The 15743-nt window shown below is 37.7% G+C and overlaps 1 protein-coding gene across 2 annotated transcripts; it reads right to left on the bottom strand.

Annotated features, from left to right (window-relative positions):
- Nucleotides 1-741: 741 nt before the first annotated feature.
- On the bottom strand, nt 742-14483 carry LOC107712243 (dual specificity mitogen-activated protein kinase kinase 7-like). 2 transcript variants are annotated; one of them, XM_016517425.1, is made up of 12 exons: nt 14337-14483; nt 11965-12012; nt 8092-8236; nt 7936-8002; nt 6998-7111; nt 6160-6279; nt 4708-4815; nt 4408-4587; nt 4203-4283; nt 3354-3496; nt 3219-3264; nt 742-1469 (listed from the first exon to the last, which is right to left on the bottom strand). In XM_016517425.1, exons 1-12 carry the CDS (start codon nt 14458-14460, stop codon nt 1329-1331), a joined length of 1317 nt encoding a protein of 438 aa, XP_016372911.1. In that variant the 5' UTR covers nt 14461-14483; the 3' UTR covers nt 742-1328. The 2 variants fall into 2 exon arrangements, with proteins under 2 accessions (XP_016372911.1, XP_016372912.1); XM_016517426.1 differs by lacking the exon at nt 11965-12012 and having other exon boundaries at nt 743-1469.
- Between the last annotated feature and the right edge of the window lie 1260 nt (nt 14484-15743).

The following is a 15743-nucleotide window of genomic DNA, read 5'->3' as shown; positions in this document are numbered from 1 at the left end:
ATTGCGGTGTCTTCCTTGCACTCTAAGACTGAAACACACAGCTAAATCTTGTTAAAATACCCATTTCTAACACTTGTCTTCCTGAGGTGTGCACTGTATACAACTTTACACATTCTGGGCTAATTTTTTTGTGTTTTATCTAGTGATAGACCGATACATAATCCAATATTTGGCCATTTTGAGATTAATTGGCCGATGAACAGAATTGTTTCAAGATATCGTCATCGGTCAATGAAAGTGAAGTGTGTAATTTCTGAATGACTAGCGTAACGGAATTACACAAATACCGATGACACTTAAAACGTTATAATAACATTTTCACACAGGTTTTCCTGAACATTTCCCCCATCTGCCATTGGTCAAAGCAGATTTACACCATTGGTTTAACCAATGTCGCTGAGTCAGGCTTTTCAGACAAACAAAAATTGGTCATTTATAGTTGTCTCTGCATATTAAATTGGTATACACACTTCATCTTATCGGTCAACCACTAGTTTTATCTTAATATACAACCTTCTCTCTTAGCCAATATATCTACTTCAATACATGAAATTCCAGACCAAACTAGTTATAACAATCTAAACACCAACGATTAGAAGCTCTACGACTAAGAATCACTAACTCTTTAAGTACACGTTACAATTACTGAAATATCTGCTGATGCTTGCTAGCAAAAGAACACTTCTATAAAACATAGTTTTTGATATATCACACTGCTATTATCTCGCTAATTGCTATTTTCTTAGATTCGCCTAGTGGCTTAAACCGTACAAGAAAGTGAAGAGCTAGGACTGATAAACGGATAACACACACACACTCACACACCATTGCACAGTGTTGTTCGACTACTCTGTTCAGTCCCTGAGTAAGGGGCTACGGAGGACTTTATGACATGTGGATTTGGATTTTGAAGTGAACGGACTGTACGCTTACTCTTGTGGCTAACCTTTATACGGCGGTCAGTGATCGTGGTTTGGTGAAACGGTGTGTTACTGTAAATGTGCGTGTGCGCGTATGTCACAGTGACTGTGTTAGACTGCAACCTGTAATGGTCCATCCTGTTTGATGGGTGGATGAGAAGGACAAAAATATTTCAGATTTACATCAAACCTGCCCAGGATTGTCTGTCGATCAGTCAAACTCCCAAATGAACATTCTCTCTTTTGTTTCAGCCAACGCTCAAACAGTCCATTTCCACTCCATCCTGTCTTTCTCGTTTACATAATTTATATTTCAAACCTGTCCATCTGTGTCTCTAAATCAACCTCTCACAATAGCATCATTCTTTCTCTCCCGCCATCCCTCCGTTTCTCTCATTCTCCGCCTGGCTACCTGCTGAAGAGAGAGTGGAGCTGGTGATGGCTGAAGCACTGGCTGCTGCGAGGAGACTCTGTGCGCTCCATCACCGTCTGGAACCAGCCCGCCACGTCTACTTCTGACACCTCGTAACGACGGATAAAACTGTGTTCCTATGAACAAAAATAGAGCACTAGTGTGAACACATGATCGTAACAGGCTATACAAGATGTTTGATGTTAAAGGGATAGTTGACCCCAAAATTTTAATTCTGTCATTAATTACTCACCCTCATGTCGTTCCAAACCTGTAAGACCTTCGTTCATCTTCGGAACACAATTTAAGATATTTTTGATGAATTCCGAAGAGCTCTCTGAACCTCCCATAGACAGCAAGGATCCTTACACGATCAAGGTCCAGAAACGTAGTAAGGTGTGTATGTAAGGTAACGTATGTACACGGATACGTAGTTAAGTTGTTTACGCTTTGATCTGAACGTAAACAACGTATCCACGTACATATGTTGCTTACATATGTGATACTCTCCAAAATGGCGCCAGGGCGACGCGGAGGAGACGAATTGTTGAATAAAGTCGTTATTTTTGTTTTCTTTGCGCACAAAAAGTATTCTTGTAGCTTCGTAAAATTACGGTTAAACCCCTGATGTCACATGGACTATTTTAACGATGTCCTCGCTACGTTTCTGGACCTTGATTTAGGATCCTTGCTGTCTATGGGAGGGTCAGAGAGCTCTCGGATTTCATCAAAAATATCTTAATTTGTGTTCCGAAGACGAACGAAGGTCTTACAGGTTTAGAACGACATGAGGGTGAGTAATTAATGACAGGATTTTCATTTTTGGGTGAACTATCACTTTATACAACAAATGCTCAAGTTACATGGGAGATTGAGACTTACAAGCAGCTTGTGGTATTTTGGCCTTTTTCTGTGATCCTTTGTGAGGCTGTGGAGACAGAGAAGACTCACACGTAAACACAATAGACAGATAATGGTGCTAAAATTTCACGTTTATGTAAATTCATGTGAGTGTACCAGTCTTTGACAAAGGACTGAAAGTCAGGGGAAAAGCCCATGCCGAGAGGAAGGACCGGCGGGTCCTCTTGCAGAACTTTGGTGAGGACCTCAAAGTCTGTCTTGCAGTTCTTGTAAGGAAACTGTCCCGTGGCTAGCTCCACCTACAGGTGAGGAGGAATAATTACTTACAGATGCAGATGTAGATTGTAGGGGTGTAACGGTACACGTATTCGTACCGTATGGTTCACGGGGCAAATTCCAAATGGAAGTGATCATCCCTATGCCTTTGAAGGGCAGAGCCCTTGGAGTGGGGACTTTGGAGTGAGCAGGGCACTGTGCCATTATACAGTCGTTTGGAATGCACTTGGCAAAGGGAGCGACGTAATTTCCTCATTATCTTCAGCTGGGATGTTCCCGTGACAACGCAGCACGGTGCCTGTTAGCTGATTCGCTGACATAAACCGGCATAAAAAATATACATTTTATATTTTAAAAAGTTTTATATATATTAGTTTTTATATATTAGCTATAGAGTGAGGCGGAGATGAATTGTTGAATAAAGTCGTTATTTTTGTTTTCTTTGCGCACAAAAAGTATTCTTGTAGCTTCGTAAAATTACGGTTAAACCCCTGATGTCACATGGACTATTTTAACGATGTCCTCGCTACGTTTCTGGACCTTGATTTAGGATCCTTGCTGTCTATGGGAGGGTCAGAGAGCTCTCGGATTTCATCAAAAATATCTTAATTTGTGTTCCGAAGACGAACGAAGGTCTTACAGGTTTAGAACGACATGAGGGTGAGTAATTAATGACAGGATTTTCATTTTTGGGTGAACTATCACTTTATACAACAAATGCTCAAGTTACATGGGAGATTGAGACTTACAAGCAGCTTGTGGTATTTTGGCCTTTTTCTGTGATCCTTTGTGAGGCTGTGGAGACAGAGAAGACTCACACGTAAACACAATAGACAGATAATGGTGCTAAAATTTCACGTTTATGTAAATTCATGTGAGTGTACCAGTCTTTGACGAAGGACTGAAAGTCAGGGGAAAAGCCCATGCTGAGAGGAAGGACCGGTGGGTCCTCTTGCAGAACTTTGGTGAGAACCTCAAAGTCTGTCTTGCAGTTCTTGTAAGGAAACTGTCCCGTGGCTAGCTCCACCTACAGGTGAGGAGGAATAATTACTTACAGATGCAGATGTAGATTGTAGGGGTGTAACGGTACACAACAATAAAAAGACATATATGCCAGTAAAACAGCGACATCTGCTGACTGACACCGTGCTGCGTTGTCACGGGAACATGCCAGCTGAAGATAGAGGAAATTACTCGCTCTCTTTGCCAAGTGCATTCCAAACGACTACATAATGGCACACACGTGCCCTGCTCACGCCAAAGTCCCCACTCCAAGGGCTCTGCCCTTCAAAGGCATAGTGATGATCACTTCCATTTGAAATTTGCCCCGTGAACCATACGGTATGAATACATGTACCGTTACACCCCTAGTAGATTGTATTTGGAAATACAGCTCTTTACTACCGTTCAAAAGTTTGGAGTCTGTATGATTTTTTAAATGTTTTTTAAAGAAGTCTATTGTGCTCACCAAAGCTGCATTTATTTAATGAAAATTAGAGTAAAACAGAAATATTGTAAAATATTACTTCAATTTAAAATAACTGAGCGCAGAATTTTTTTTAATCCTAGCTGAATAAAAGTATTAATTTCTTTCTTGATCCCAAACTTTTGATAAAAATGTAATGAGAGTGATCATAATTAATTATAACACCCCCTACACAAATCCAACTGTTGGTCAGCAAAGTAATCCAAGTAAACAAGTGTTGGCTCAACAAAATGTAGGAAGAACTCACCAGAGAAATGCCAAGACTCCAGACGTCAGCTCTGATGTCATAGTCTGGCTTACTGGGGTCTGGAGGGTCTATTCTCTCAGGCTAGAAAAAATACATATATGCACGATGCATAATATTTCACTTCATAAGATTTATTTATTTTACATTTTTCAAAATCCTGAAACTGTATGACTCTGAAACTCAAACTCTGGGACCATGTGCTTACCGCCATGTAGGCAGCACAGCCGGCACTGCGAGTCTTGGCCTTAGAATCTACCAGTCGGCCGCTAATGCCAAAATCACACAGTTTGATCTGCCCTTTGGCATCCAACAGGATATTAGAAGGCTTCACGTCTCGGTGAATGACACCATGCTTCTCTTTTAGATAAAGCAGAGCCTTTACGATCTACATAGGAAAAGAAGAGCAAGATAAAAAGAGATCTGAGAGGTTCAACTTGGAAACAGACCAATATCTAACCAATAATAGATACTATTCTGAATCAGGTGAATTTAAAGGAAGTCTTACGGCCACGGTCATCTTTCCCAGAATGGCCTCTGGAATGGGCCCCTGGATCCGCTTCTTCAGCTTCTCTGCACACGTCCCCATTAGTTCCATGGCGATGAACACATCCGTCTACAGAAGAAGAGAGACACCATTGAATAATTCAGGTAATTCAATACATTCAGCATAAAGCAGTAGTATTCAATTCAAGTTCTAGAGGTCCAATCTGTAAATTTCTTTGCAAGCAAAGTTCCTAAAAATTTCCATTTTTATTTTAGTATTTTAGGGGCCAGTTTTACTAAACAGGGCAATTTAGCACGAGAGCGCAATACCAAAATAGCGCCGATGAGAGGGGAAATTTCTGCTGGTGATTTACTAACAATACACAAATTAAAGAACAGACACAACATCTCATTTACATATCAACCAACACAATATACCAAGCGCAGTGCAAATGAGCGAAGTCGCAAATAAAGAATAAAGAAATAAAGAAACCACAGTACATTGAAAGAACTGGAGGCCAAAAAATGAAGGATTGCTAGAAGTTTTGAATCTAATTATTCCATGGTCTGTCTAGATACTGGATTCTGATTGGCTGGCAGGTATGCAGTAAAACTGTTTAATGCACAGGTAGTTCCAAGTCAGTTTAATCACCGTTCCATATTAATGAGCTGCTTTAATTGATGCACACAAACACACACACACACACACAGAGAGAGAGAGAGAGAGAGAAAGAGAGAGAGTCGGAGATTGCAGATTGTGCTGCGCACACACATAAAATTGTTATCAACGCATTTGATTATTCAATTACTGTACCTGAATACTGTTAGACTTACCTGAAAAATATAAAGCACTGTTTATTTCATTTGTATCTTTGTTTTATTGTATTTATCTATGCTTGTAATTTGTTTATTTTCTATGCTGATTTACTCACCTACAAAATCACCCCAATTATTGATTATTTTTTTCCAAATAGAGCTATTCAAGTTTTTTTTTCATATCGCAATATATATCGCAGAAAAACAAAATATCGCAATGTGATTTTTTCCCCAATATCATGCAGCCCTAGTCCTCGCCTTTCCAGTGCTAATTCATCACTGCATGTCTTTAGTAAAACCTGACAGTACAATTTTAATGCCAAAATACGTTTTTTGCGCTGGCGCAAGCTGTTAGTAAAACTGGCCCTAGGAGTACTAATATGGTATATGGCTACAAAATGAAATAGATCATACAGATTTCAGAAATATCCACAAAATTTCAGGTTGGCAGCTAAAACACAGTAATTAATTGAAAGTAGTCAAAGATTGACTTTAAAAATTTTAAATTAAATTTGGAACCTTTTCAAAGACATCAGACCACTTCTACTATTTTCAAGAGTGAAACCGAAATACCAATAAAACAAATCCGATCATTAAAGCAACATGCCACAGACCCTGCATGCGGTAATTGAGCACATATCATGAGTGTGTTACTCACATTGGTGACTATTGCGCCATAGCACTGAATGATGTACGGACAGTCATGACTCTTCAACACAACATCCAGATCCATGAGGATTCTCTTATTCTCGTCTTTATTACCCGTCCTCCTCATTTGCTGCAGGGAAAAACACACAAAGGAAACACGCGCACATAAACGCTACTAGAACAACAAAAACCAAGAGCAGTGATGTAATTAGTAAACAGTAATTACTGCTGCCTTAACTGCTGTTTTAATGACTTGGTAATTACAAGGAAAGTTCAAGACGACAAATACATGGATACACAAACGCCTTCATCCAAAAATTTGATTGATTGGAATTTCTTTTGGCTTTAGTACAATGACTATGTAAATGCCACTTATTTTAACATTTGATATCACACCTACTATTTTTCTCAGTATAAATCTTAAAGGGATTTATAACTTACTTTTTTCTGTGAAACAAACCAAGATAATCTGAAGAATGTTGGTATATTATTGACAAAAAGTCAATGGGACACAAAACTGTTCGGTAACCAACATCCTTAAAAATATATTTTTGTGTGTTTCACAGAAGTTTTGTCATACAGGTTTGGAATGGCATGAGAGAGAAAATTATGACAGAATTTTCATTTTTGGGTGAACTATCCCTTTAAGTCTGAGTACTAAAATATACTGTTGATTTTATATTTTAGGAATGGGGTCCCTTGCAAGGTATTCATCATATTTAGGGGTTGCTGATCAAAGGTTTTTAAAACCCTGGTGCTATCCAAAAAAACCCGAAAAAAATAAAATAAAATAAAAATAAATTTTCAGGGACAACAGACTGAGCCGAGAAACCGGGAGCTGAACCGACCTTGACTGCGATGACATGGCCAGTCTTCTTAAAGCGAACTTTAAACACCTGTCCACAGGTTCCACTGCCGATCTCCCCCTCACTGATCAGATCCGTCACCTCTGCAGGGTAACGCTGAAGAACATACACACACAAGAGGTCAGACTCTTTTCCCACATTCAATACCTAAAGACTATAGGCCAGTTTTACTAACAGCTTGCGCCAGTGCAAACCGTCTTTTGGCATTACATTTGTACTGTCACATTTTACTAAAGAATAGCAGTAACGAATTAGTGCTGAAAAGTCGTGGACAGTTATTTTTGCGCCTGACCTTATTGAATATGCATTTGTTGGAGCTCCCCTTTCAGACACAAAAGTTATGGGAGCAGAGTATTCAAATTTTACTAACACTTGCGCTCGTCAAATTACTGGCATTTGCGCCATTATTTAACGCCCAAAAAAAGCATGTCTTAAACTATTTTGCGCTTGAAATGGCTGCAATTATTGCTAGGAGGAGGCACCACAGAGAACAGAGAGCGCGTGGTAGAAGGGAGAGGATTTTTTCCACACGTATTCATTTATTTTGAATGCCAGAAGAACACATTATCTGAACATATCGTTTGCCAAGCCATGTTATTTTTTATTTGCTTCAGGAAATAAAAGACTAATTTGAACCCTCAACTAGAAGCCATGCAATACCAGCTTTATTAAAACTTCTAGCAAACCTTCATTTTTTTGGCCTCCGATTTATTCTTTATTTGCGACTTCGCTAATTTGCGCTGCGCTTGGTATATTGCATTGGTCGATATGTAAATGAGATGTTGCGTCTGTGTTCTTTAATTTGCGTATTGTTAGTAAATCACCCGCAGAAATTTCCCCTCCCATCGGCACGGTTTTGGAATTGCGCTCTCGTGCTAATTTGCCGTTTAGTAAAACTGGCCCTATGACTGATGACTCACCTGTCCGTCAATCTTCAGATATCCTGTTTGTTTCATGATTTCCTGCAGCTTCTGATCAATTTCAGCACTGAAGATGAAGAATAAACAGATTAACACACCAAGACTGTTATATATAATAAACTCTGCAAACTACACCATGCTGTGAGTGTGACATACTTCTCCAGGCTCTTCTGCAGGTTGTAAGGTGGGGTGGGAAGCGTAAGCATTTGTCGGGGTCTGCTAGGGTACGAGGGGTGTTGAGGAGAGCTTTCTGAGGAAGACGAGCGACTTCCTCCATCATTGGCCAATGGTAACTGTAGAGCTGTAAAGAAAGACAAGAAGGTTGGAAGAAGTCAGACTCAGAAGACAGAAAGCCAGTGACCGTCAATACACACTCATTACTGGGACAAATGTTAATGAATGTTCAAGGACCCTAAATTAAGATCCTCAGGTGTGAGGGTCCAGAATATGACAGCTGATCCAGATTCAATATGAGGTCTATTTTTTCCCCTCATAGTACAGTAGGCTACTCAGAATTGTGGGTAACGTGTAATTAAAAAAGTGCCACAATGAAACATTATCCTAAATCTCTTTTTTCATTTTCTTTACTGATAATATAACAATAATATAAAAAAATACAAAATTTGATTGAAAAAAATAATAAATATGATTGCTGTTGTTGTTATATTATAAAAACAAAATCAATTTGTTTTCTAAACGATTATTATTACTTTTATTCCATACAATAACAAAAATAAAATCAATTATTTATCTAAAATATTATTATTATTAAAAACCAATAAAATAGTTTATGATAATAAAAACCAACAGTCATTATTATTATTTTTTATTATTATAAAAGTTGTTGTAATATATTTATATTATCTCCTATAACACAGATTTATGATATTATAATAATAATAATAACTAATATTATTACTAGTAGTCTCTTGAAATATAACCTAGACATTATTAACAACAGTTTTTGTGAAATTCGCTACATCATAGTAGTGAGTTGTGGAGCACATTTTGTGTGAATGTTTCAAAGGAGCCCATTTTACCATCTTAGATGACATTTGTGACTATTTCAAGTCCTGAGGAAAATCAGTCAAATAAAGACAGTAATAAAAGTCCAAGTCATGCCAAGATCAGACACACTCACACGCAGAAATGACAAGGGCTGCCAAACAGTGAAAACCAGCCATTGGAGTTAGTGTTAGCATTCCCAGCATGCACCGGGTCAAGCAGAAGTCACCACAGGGTGACATTTGACATTCGCTCACCAAACCGTGCAAAACTAAACATTTTACAGATTTTCTATATGTTGTTTGAGCATTGAAACAACACTGCTTTTTCAGGAGAAATGGATAACCGTCGAACTTCTGATTCCTCCTCAGGAAAACCTGTTCGTGGGAGAGAATCGGTTAGCTTGGGTTAGTCAGTGAGGTCAAGCAGTTTGGTGCAGAAACACCCTGCTGAACACACAAACAGCCTACATGGCCGTAATCCACATCTATGCAGAAAACAGAGCCGAAGCCGTCTCGTCCGGAAAGAACGAACAGAGAGCTGAGAGACAGGAGAGGCCAGACAAGCTCAAACCCAAGTTACAGTTGAACACAGAACACCTTGTCGAGTGCTGCCATAGCTTTGTGTTTGTGTGTGGATGTGTTCGCTCACAGTCGGGCCGTGCAGTTATAGCCACAACATGCACAATGTCTGATCTTCCAACAAAACACTTCATCCTACACACAGCTCACACACACGCTTGCTGCTCCCTCTTCATGTTGAGGTGGAAAAGAGAATGAGAGAATGAATGAAAAGAGGAATATTTTAATATAGACAAAGTGAACGAGCAAGTAAGACGAAGGTAGGAGAATGGTTGTGTTCCCTAAACAAACATCATGCATTTGATGAAATTATGAAACATTTTCATGTAAGTGAGATTAATGACAGAAAGCTGTATGAAATTAAACCAACATGAAATAAAAACTGAAGCTATTTACTTTGTTAATCCACTTTTCAGGATTAATTTTTGGATTTAAGGTTGGATCAATGCCAAAAGTTCGGCTTGATACCTTATAACAGCCTTGGAGGCTAATATGGCTGTCAACAGATTCAATAATTCAAAGTTATTTCACATTCAATTCTTATCACTTTTTTGAAGTTAACATGCTTAAGTTTGGCTATTTATCTGAAAGAAATTAACTCTATTATTCACCAAGGATGCTTTCAATTGATCAAAAGTGACAGTAAACACATTTGTAATGATACAAAAGGTGTATTTTTATAATTTTTATAATGTTATTTCCATAAAAATATTAAGCAACACAAGTTTTCAACATTGATAATAACAATAAATTAATAATAATAATAAATGTTTCTTGAGCAGCAAATCAGCATATTAAAACGATTTCTGAAAGATCATGTGGCAGTGAAGAGTGATAATGACTAAATAAAATTCAGCTTTGCAATCACAGGAATAAATGACACTTAAATACAGTAAAAACAGAAAGGTCTTTACAGAAAACAATCCTTTTAAATTGTAGGCCTAATAAAATTACTTTTACTGTATTTTGATAAAATAAATGCAGCCTTGGTGAGCATAAACTTCTTATGAAAACAATTAAGATACAAAATTAAGATACAGCATTTTACTTTGATACCCCATTGCAACCCTATTATTATATATATATATATATCAGAAGAAATGGACAGCACCTGAGTTAAATATATGAGTGTCACTGCAAAGGGTCTGAATACTTAGGACCGTGTGATATTTCAGTTTTTCTTTTTTTAATAAATCTGCAAAAATGTCAACAATTCTGTGTTTTTCTGTCAATATGGGGTGCTGTGTGTACATTAATGAGGAAAAAAAATTAACTTAAATGATTTTAGCACATGGCTGCAATATAACAAAAAGTGAAAAATTTAAGGGGGTCTGAATACTTTCCGTACCCACTGTACATACTGTATATATATATACTGTATATATATATATATAGGGCTGAACGATAAATCAAAATGGAATCGAGATCGCGATTCGACAGAAGCTGCGATTGTCAGAAGAAACCCAGAAAATGCCTATCGCTGCAGCTGAATAAACAGAAGATTCAACTGCTTTCATTGATTCAACGTGACTAATAAACACACGACTACGGCAATATACGGTTTATCTGAGTTATTATTATTATAATTTTCATTAAAATAAAGTATATTTATAATGCAATGCCTTTATCACTGCTTAAATACTATGAAATATGTTGCGTGCCTTATTCTGTGTAAGAAGCCACATCATCTCACAGAAGGATTTATTTCAAACACTCGACTGACATTATGAAGTGAGTTTGGAGTAAAAATATGTTATTAAATGTGGTATTTTCACATGCTTTCAGATGGAGCAGCATTTACTTCACAGAGCCGTAGTTCACTGAGAAGCTATGCAAACAGCTGTCATTATCGCAAACGATTTCAGAATCGCGCAATAAAATCGTCTGCGATTTTTTTTCGTAACTTGTCAGTGAACTACGGCTATGTGTAGTAAATTCTGCTCCATCTGAAAGCACGTGATGATGATTCCCTGCCGATTACAGAACCGGCTTTTTTAACAAAATGCGCATTACAATCGCATTCGATTAATCGTGCAGCCCTAAATATATATATATATATATATCCATATTACTATATCCAAACACTTCATATAGCAGCCGATCATATAAAGACTGCTTGTCACATTCAGTCAATTACTGATAAATACAATCCACCTTGAACACACCATTTCATTATATATTGTGAAAATTGTAAAAAAAAAAAAAAGGGAAACAAATGTAATTTCATGTTGACTTTTTGAAAAAGAGAGAAAGAGAGAGAAACAATGAGAGGTGGTAGAATTTAAAAAATAGAGAAGAATGACTGAGAAAGAGAAGAGAGCAAACAGATGCAGAGGGTGATGTAGTGCAAGTAACCTGCAAGGTAAAGAGAGAGAGAGAGAGAGAAAGAGAGAGAGGGAGATGCAGCGTGATGTAGTGATGATGATGATGATGATGATGGTACCTGCGCGCTGGGAGGGGGCTGGAGCTGGACTGAGCTGGATCACGATGACTAGATACAGAGGAGAGAAAATACACACACACGCTCATTACTAAAAGCCCACACACACCTCCAGGAATCCCTGTGTCCCTCTCTTCAAACGTTATGATTCACCTTCAGCACGATCACACTCCACCTAGCCTAAATAATACTGACACCATCTACAAAAAATACACACGCGTCCAGCTAATGACAGAATATGATACAGAAAAAATCTGTTAATTCAGCTGAATGTATTTAAATACAGTAATATTTGTTACACATGAGAAAATACTACATTTTTAGTAGCTAAAACTATGATCAATTAAAGGGAAAGCTCACCCAAAAACAAAAATTGTCATTCAAAAAAAAATAAATAAATACATTTCTGGAATTTGATGATAACGACATTCAAACAATATTTTGCTTCGTCCACAGGAGAAAGCAAGTCATATGCTTTTTTCATGAGGGTGTGTGAATTATGCCAGAATTTTCATTTTTGGGTGAACTAGGCCTTTACTTTTAAATTGATCATTAAACAACTAACTAAATAAATACTAAATAACTAAAATAAAATAAATATTTAGTAAAATAAATTACTAAATAATAAAAAATAAAAGTCGAACTCACATACACTCAACAAACTCACATACACAACAATAGGGCTTAAACTAATTCTCAGATAAAATAAAATAAAAGCCAATCTCACACATTCAACAAAAAAGGTTTAAGAGGTTAGTTCACCCTAAAATTAAAACTGTTATCATTCACCCTAAAGTCATGTATGTGAATGAAAGCATAAATTAAATGTTTATCATATAAAACGATTGTGTCTCTTCAGAAGGTTTGGATTAAACTACTCAATTGAGATTGAGAAATCTTAATTTGAGATTTATTTTTTCATCCCTTTATGAACATTTGAAGCGTCAGAGTTCTGGGTGAGCATTTCAATGGAGAGTGACAGAGATTTTTCAGATTTTCATTTAAAAAAAAATTCATTTTTGTTCTTAAGATGAACACATTTCTTCTTGGAACAACATTAGGGTGCGCAAACGATGACAGAATTTTCATTCTGGGTCGAAAAATCTTTTAAAAAATAATTCTCAGATAAAATGAAATCAAAGGCAATCTCACACATTCAGCAATAACAGTTTAACTCGCTGCTCAATGTGAAAGCACGCACGTGATGGAGATTTACCGCTGATTACAGAACCGGCTTTACTGATAAGATGCGCGTTAAATATCGCATGCGATTTATCGTGCAGCCCTATCTAGGATCTTTCACTTTTCACTGATAAAAAAAGTAATAAAATTATGTTTCATGTTATATTTTTTCCTGCTCATTTACCATGTCCAATGTGAATAATGGATAAGGAATAAGTTTGCACATGTTGTCTACTGGCTTCAATCACTGTCCATAAGCATGTAACAAAATCCAGATGCTCCAAATGATTTCTGCATAATATAAACACAAAAAACTGACCATCTGAAAGTGTTTTGATCAGGGTAAAAAAAGAGCCACCACAAGACAGAAACTGACACGAACACTGAGCATCCAGGAACGTAATGTACTGGGACATCAGCACATCAATTCAAACACACTGTCAGTGTGTGGAGGAGGTTTGCGAACAGACCTTACACTTCACTCATGCAGGAAGAACAACCCCTATCTAGTACATAAAATTAATGCTAAAATACCTTCAATGATCTGAAGTGTTCAAAAACACTCCTGTCCTGACCCCTTCATCACTACAATGTGGCCATGATGTCAAGACAGTCCTCTTTAGGGACAAAAAGCTTAAGACATTAAATTATAAAGGAGAAGAAAAAAAAAAGCATTCATTTTCTCTAAATACAGACTACTGACAGTCTCAGAGAAAACCAAACCAGCAATTCACAACAACACAAGTCTGTCATGACTGATGATTTTACAACAATAAACACCAACAGTCTTTCTAAATGAAAATATTCCCACACGAAGACTGACATTGTGTGAGAACAGACGTGAAAAAACGGACAGACAGATATGTGAGAATCAGACAGACACATACAGTCAGACTGATATGCGAGTATCAGGGCCTGCTAAACACAGCTAACTAGCCGCCAGGCTAACGCTAGTGAGCTGACTGCAAGATCTTTTTATTATTTATTTATTACTTTAAAGAACAAATCTCTAGTGAACAATCTGGGGCACAAACCCCGATAAACAACCCCCCCGGACCTTTAACAAAGAACCACGAGAGTCAATGTGAGTGAAGTGGCAGGATTTGATCGGTTTGTTTGTTTATGTCATGTAGAATGTGTTTCATTCCTCCGTCGTTGTGCTCAATCACTCGTTCTCTCTCTCACACACTCACTTGGCCTGGGACGCGACCGCTGCGGGCTCATGTCGATGTTCAGGTCGATTCGTTTGCGCGCTTCTTTATTTTCCTGCTTGAGTTTCTCCTCGATTCGGGAGAGTCTCTGCTCCAGCGACGACATCTTGAAAACTTCAGCAGCACCATCGAGCGCCGCAACTCACTGCCCTCTAGCGGCGACTGAGGGAAACACAGCGCCTTCGCTGCCCTCTAGCGGCCAATGAAAGAAAAAAAAAAAAAGCATAATTAAGGGCGTGGCCACTTGAGTGACAGGTGGATTGCCGCTGCTGTCACCACCGTCGAGCTAGGTGGCCGTGGCTTCAGCAACCTGCTCCCGCCTCTTTGCCCATTTTCGATTATCCGGGAGTGACGCGCGGTGACGCGCTGCCAAGATGGCGACGGCCGCCTCCGCCCACTTTTAGGCTTCAAAAACCTCTTCAGGAACCTACGGGTGACGTCACGGACACTACGTCCATGTTTTTATAGTCTATGCTTAATATGTGACCGTGACCAATCCGTGTATCATTCGTTCATTCGTTTTTTGATTTAATATTGAAAGTAGAAAAACGAGAAAACGGCTGAAGTGATTTCTGTTAAATAAAATATCTCCTTTTGGAGTGGACTTTGAGCTTTGTAACTTTGCAGATCTTTTTTATGCTCAAACAGAAACATTACAGACTAACTAAAGTTGAAAAAGTGAAAGTCCCCCTTTAAAGGGACTTTGATAATACAAAGTAATGTTATAAAGTATTTACGACGCTGATGACCGTTAAAAAGCGTCATCACAGTCTTGTGAAAAGTCTCTATTAATGTGTTTTTTAATGTATGATTTATTTTGATGTATTCTATAGTATATACTATTGTTATTATATTTATTACTGTTCCTGATTTTTTTATTGTTTAGGCAATATTGTTTGTAAAACAGCGCCACTTGCCCCTAGCGGCCACTGTGGGTAACAACACTAACTAGCGAAGCAAGTTCTTGTTTTGACAGGAAAAAAGTGCCTTGTTTAATTCAGGTAAGTCTGTAAAAATGTATAGACAACACAACAATACACACACGTGGTCATCTCAACAACTGCTTTATAAATACAACGTTGATGAATTGTATAATGGTACAGGACATGCATTAGTCTGCAGTTTACCATTGGAGGGAAAAAAAAGAAGGAAAAGTTTTGTTGTTAAATGATACACAAGTCTTTCATCTACAAATATTTTACGTATGTGTTTTGCAATTTTACTACACTTTGTTCACAGTGTGTGCGAGTGTATGAGTAAAAAATTTTTTTTGCTTCATCCAATTATGTGTGTGTGTGTGTAATCAAATGCTTAAAAACTATTTATTCATCTGCTCCTTGCAAGTAACAGATGTCATGGTGTGCTGTTCGCACAAACTGTCTAATAAAA

This window comes from Sinocyclocheilus rhinocerous, unplaced genomic scaffold (genome assembly GCF_001515625.1).
Source record: "Sinocyclocheilus rhinocerous isolate Xijiao unplaced genomic scaffold, SAMN03320098_v1.1 scaffold508, whole genome shotgun sequence".
Classification (NCBI taxonomy): Eukaryota; Metazoa; Chordata; class Actinopteri; order Cypriniformes; family Cyprinidae; genus Sinocyclocheilus; species Sinocyclocheilus rhinocerous.
This window is presented reverse-complemented; position numbering and strand designations above follow the sequence as displayed.

What these genes read in the sequence shown, in the direction of transcription:
- LOC107712243 (XM_016517425.1), bottom strand. Translation starts at nt 14,460, where the DNA reads ATGTCGTCGCTGGAGCAGAGACTCTCCCGAATCGAGGAGAAACTCAAG. An exon ending in GCGGTCGCGTCCCAGGCCAA is followed by an intron (nt 12,013 to 14,336) that starts GTGAGTGTGTGA and finishes CTCTGTATCTAG; the next exon opens with TCATCGTGATCCAGCTCAGT. An exon ending in ATGGCGCAATAGTCACCAAT is followed by an intron (nt 4,816 to 6,159) that starts GTGAGTAACACA and finishes CTTCTTCTGTAG; the next exon opens with ACGGATGTGTTCATCGCCAT.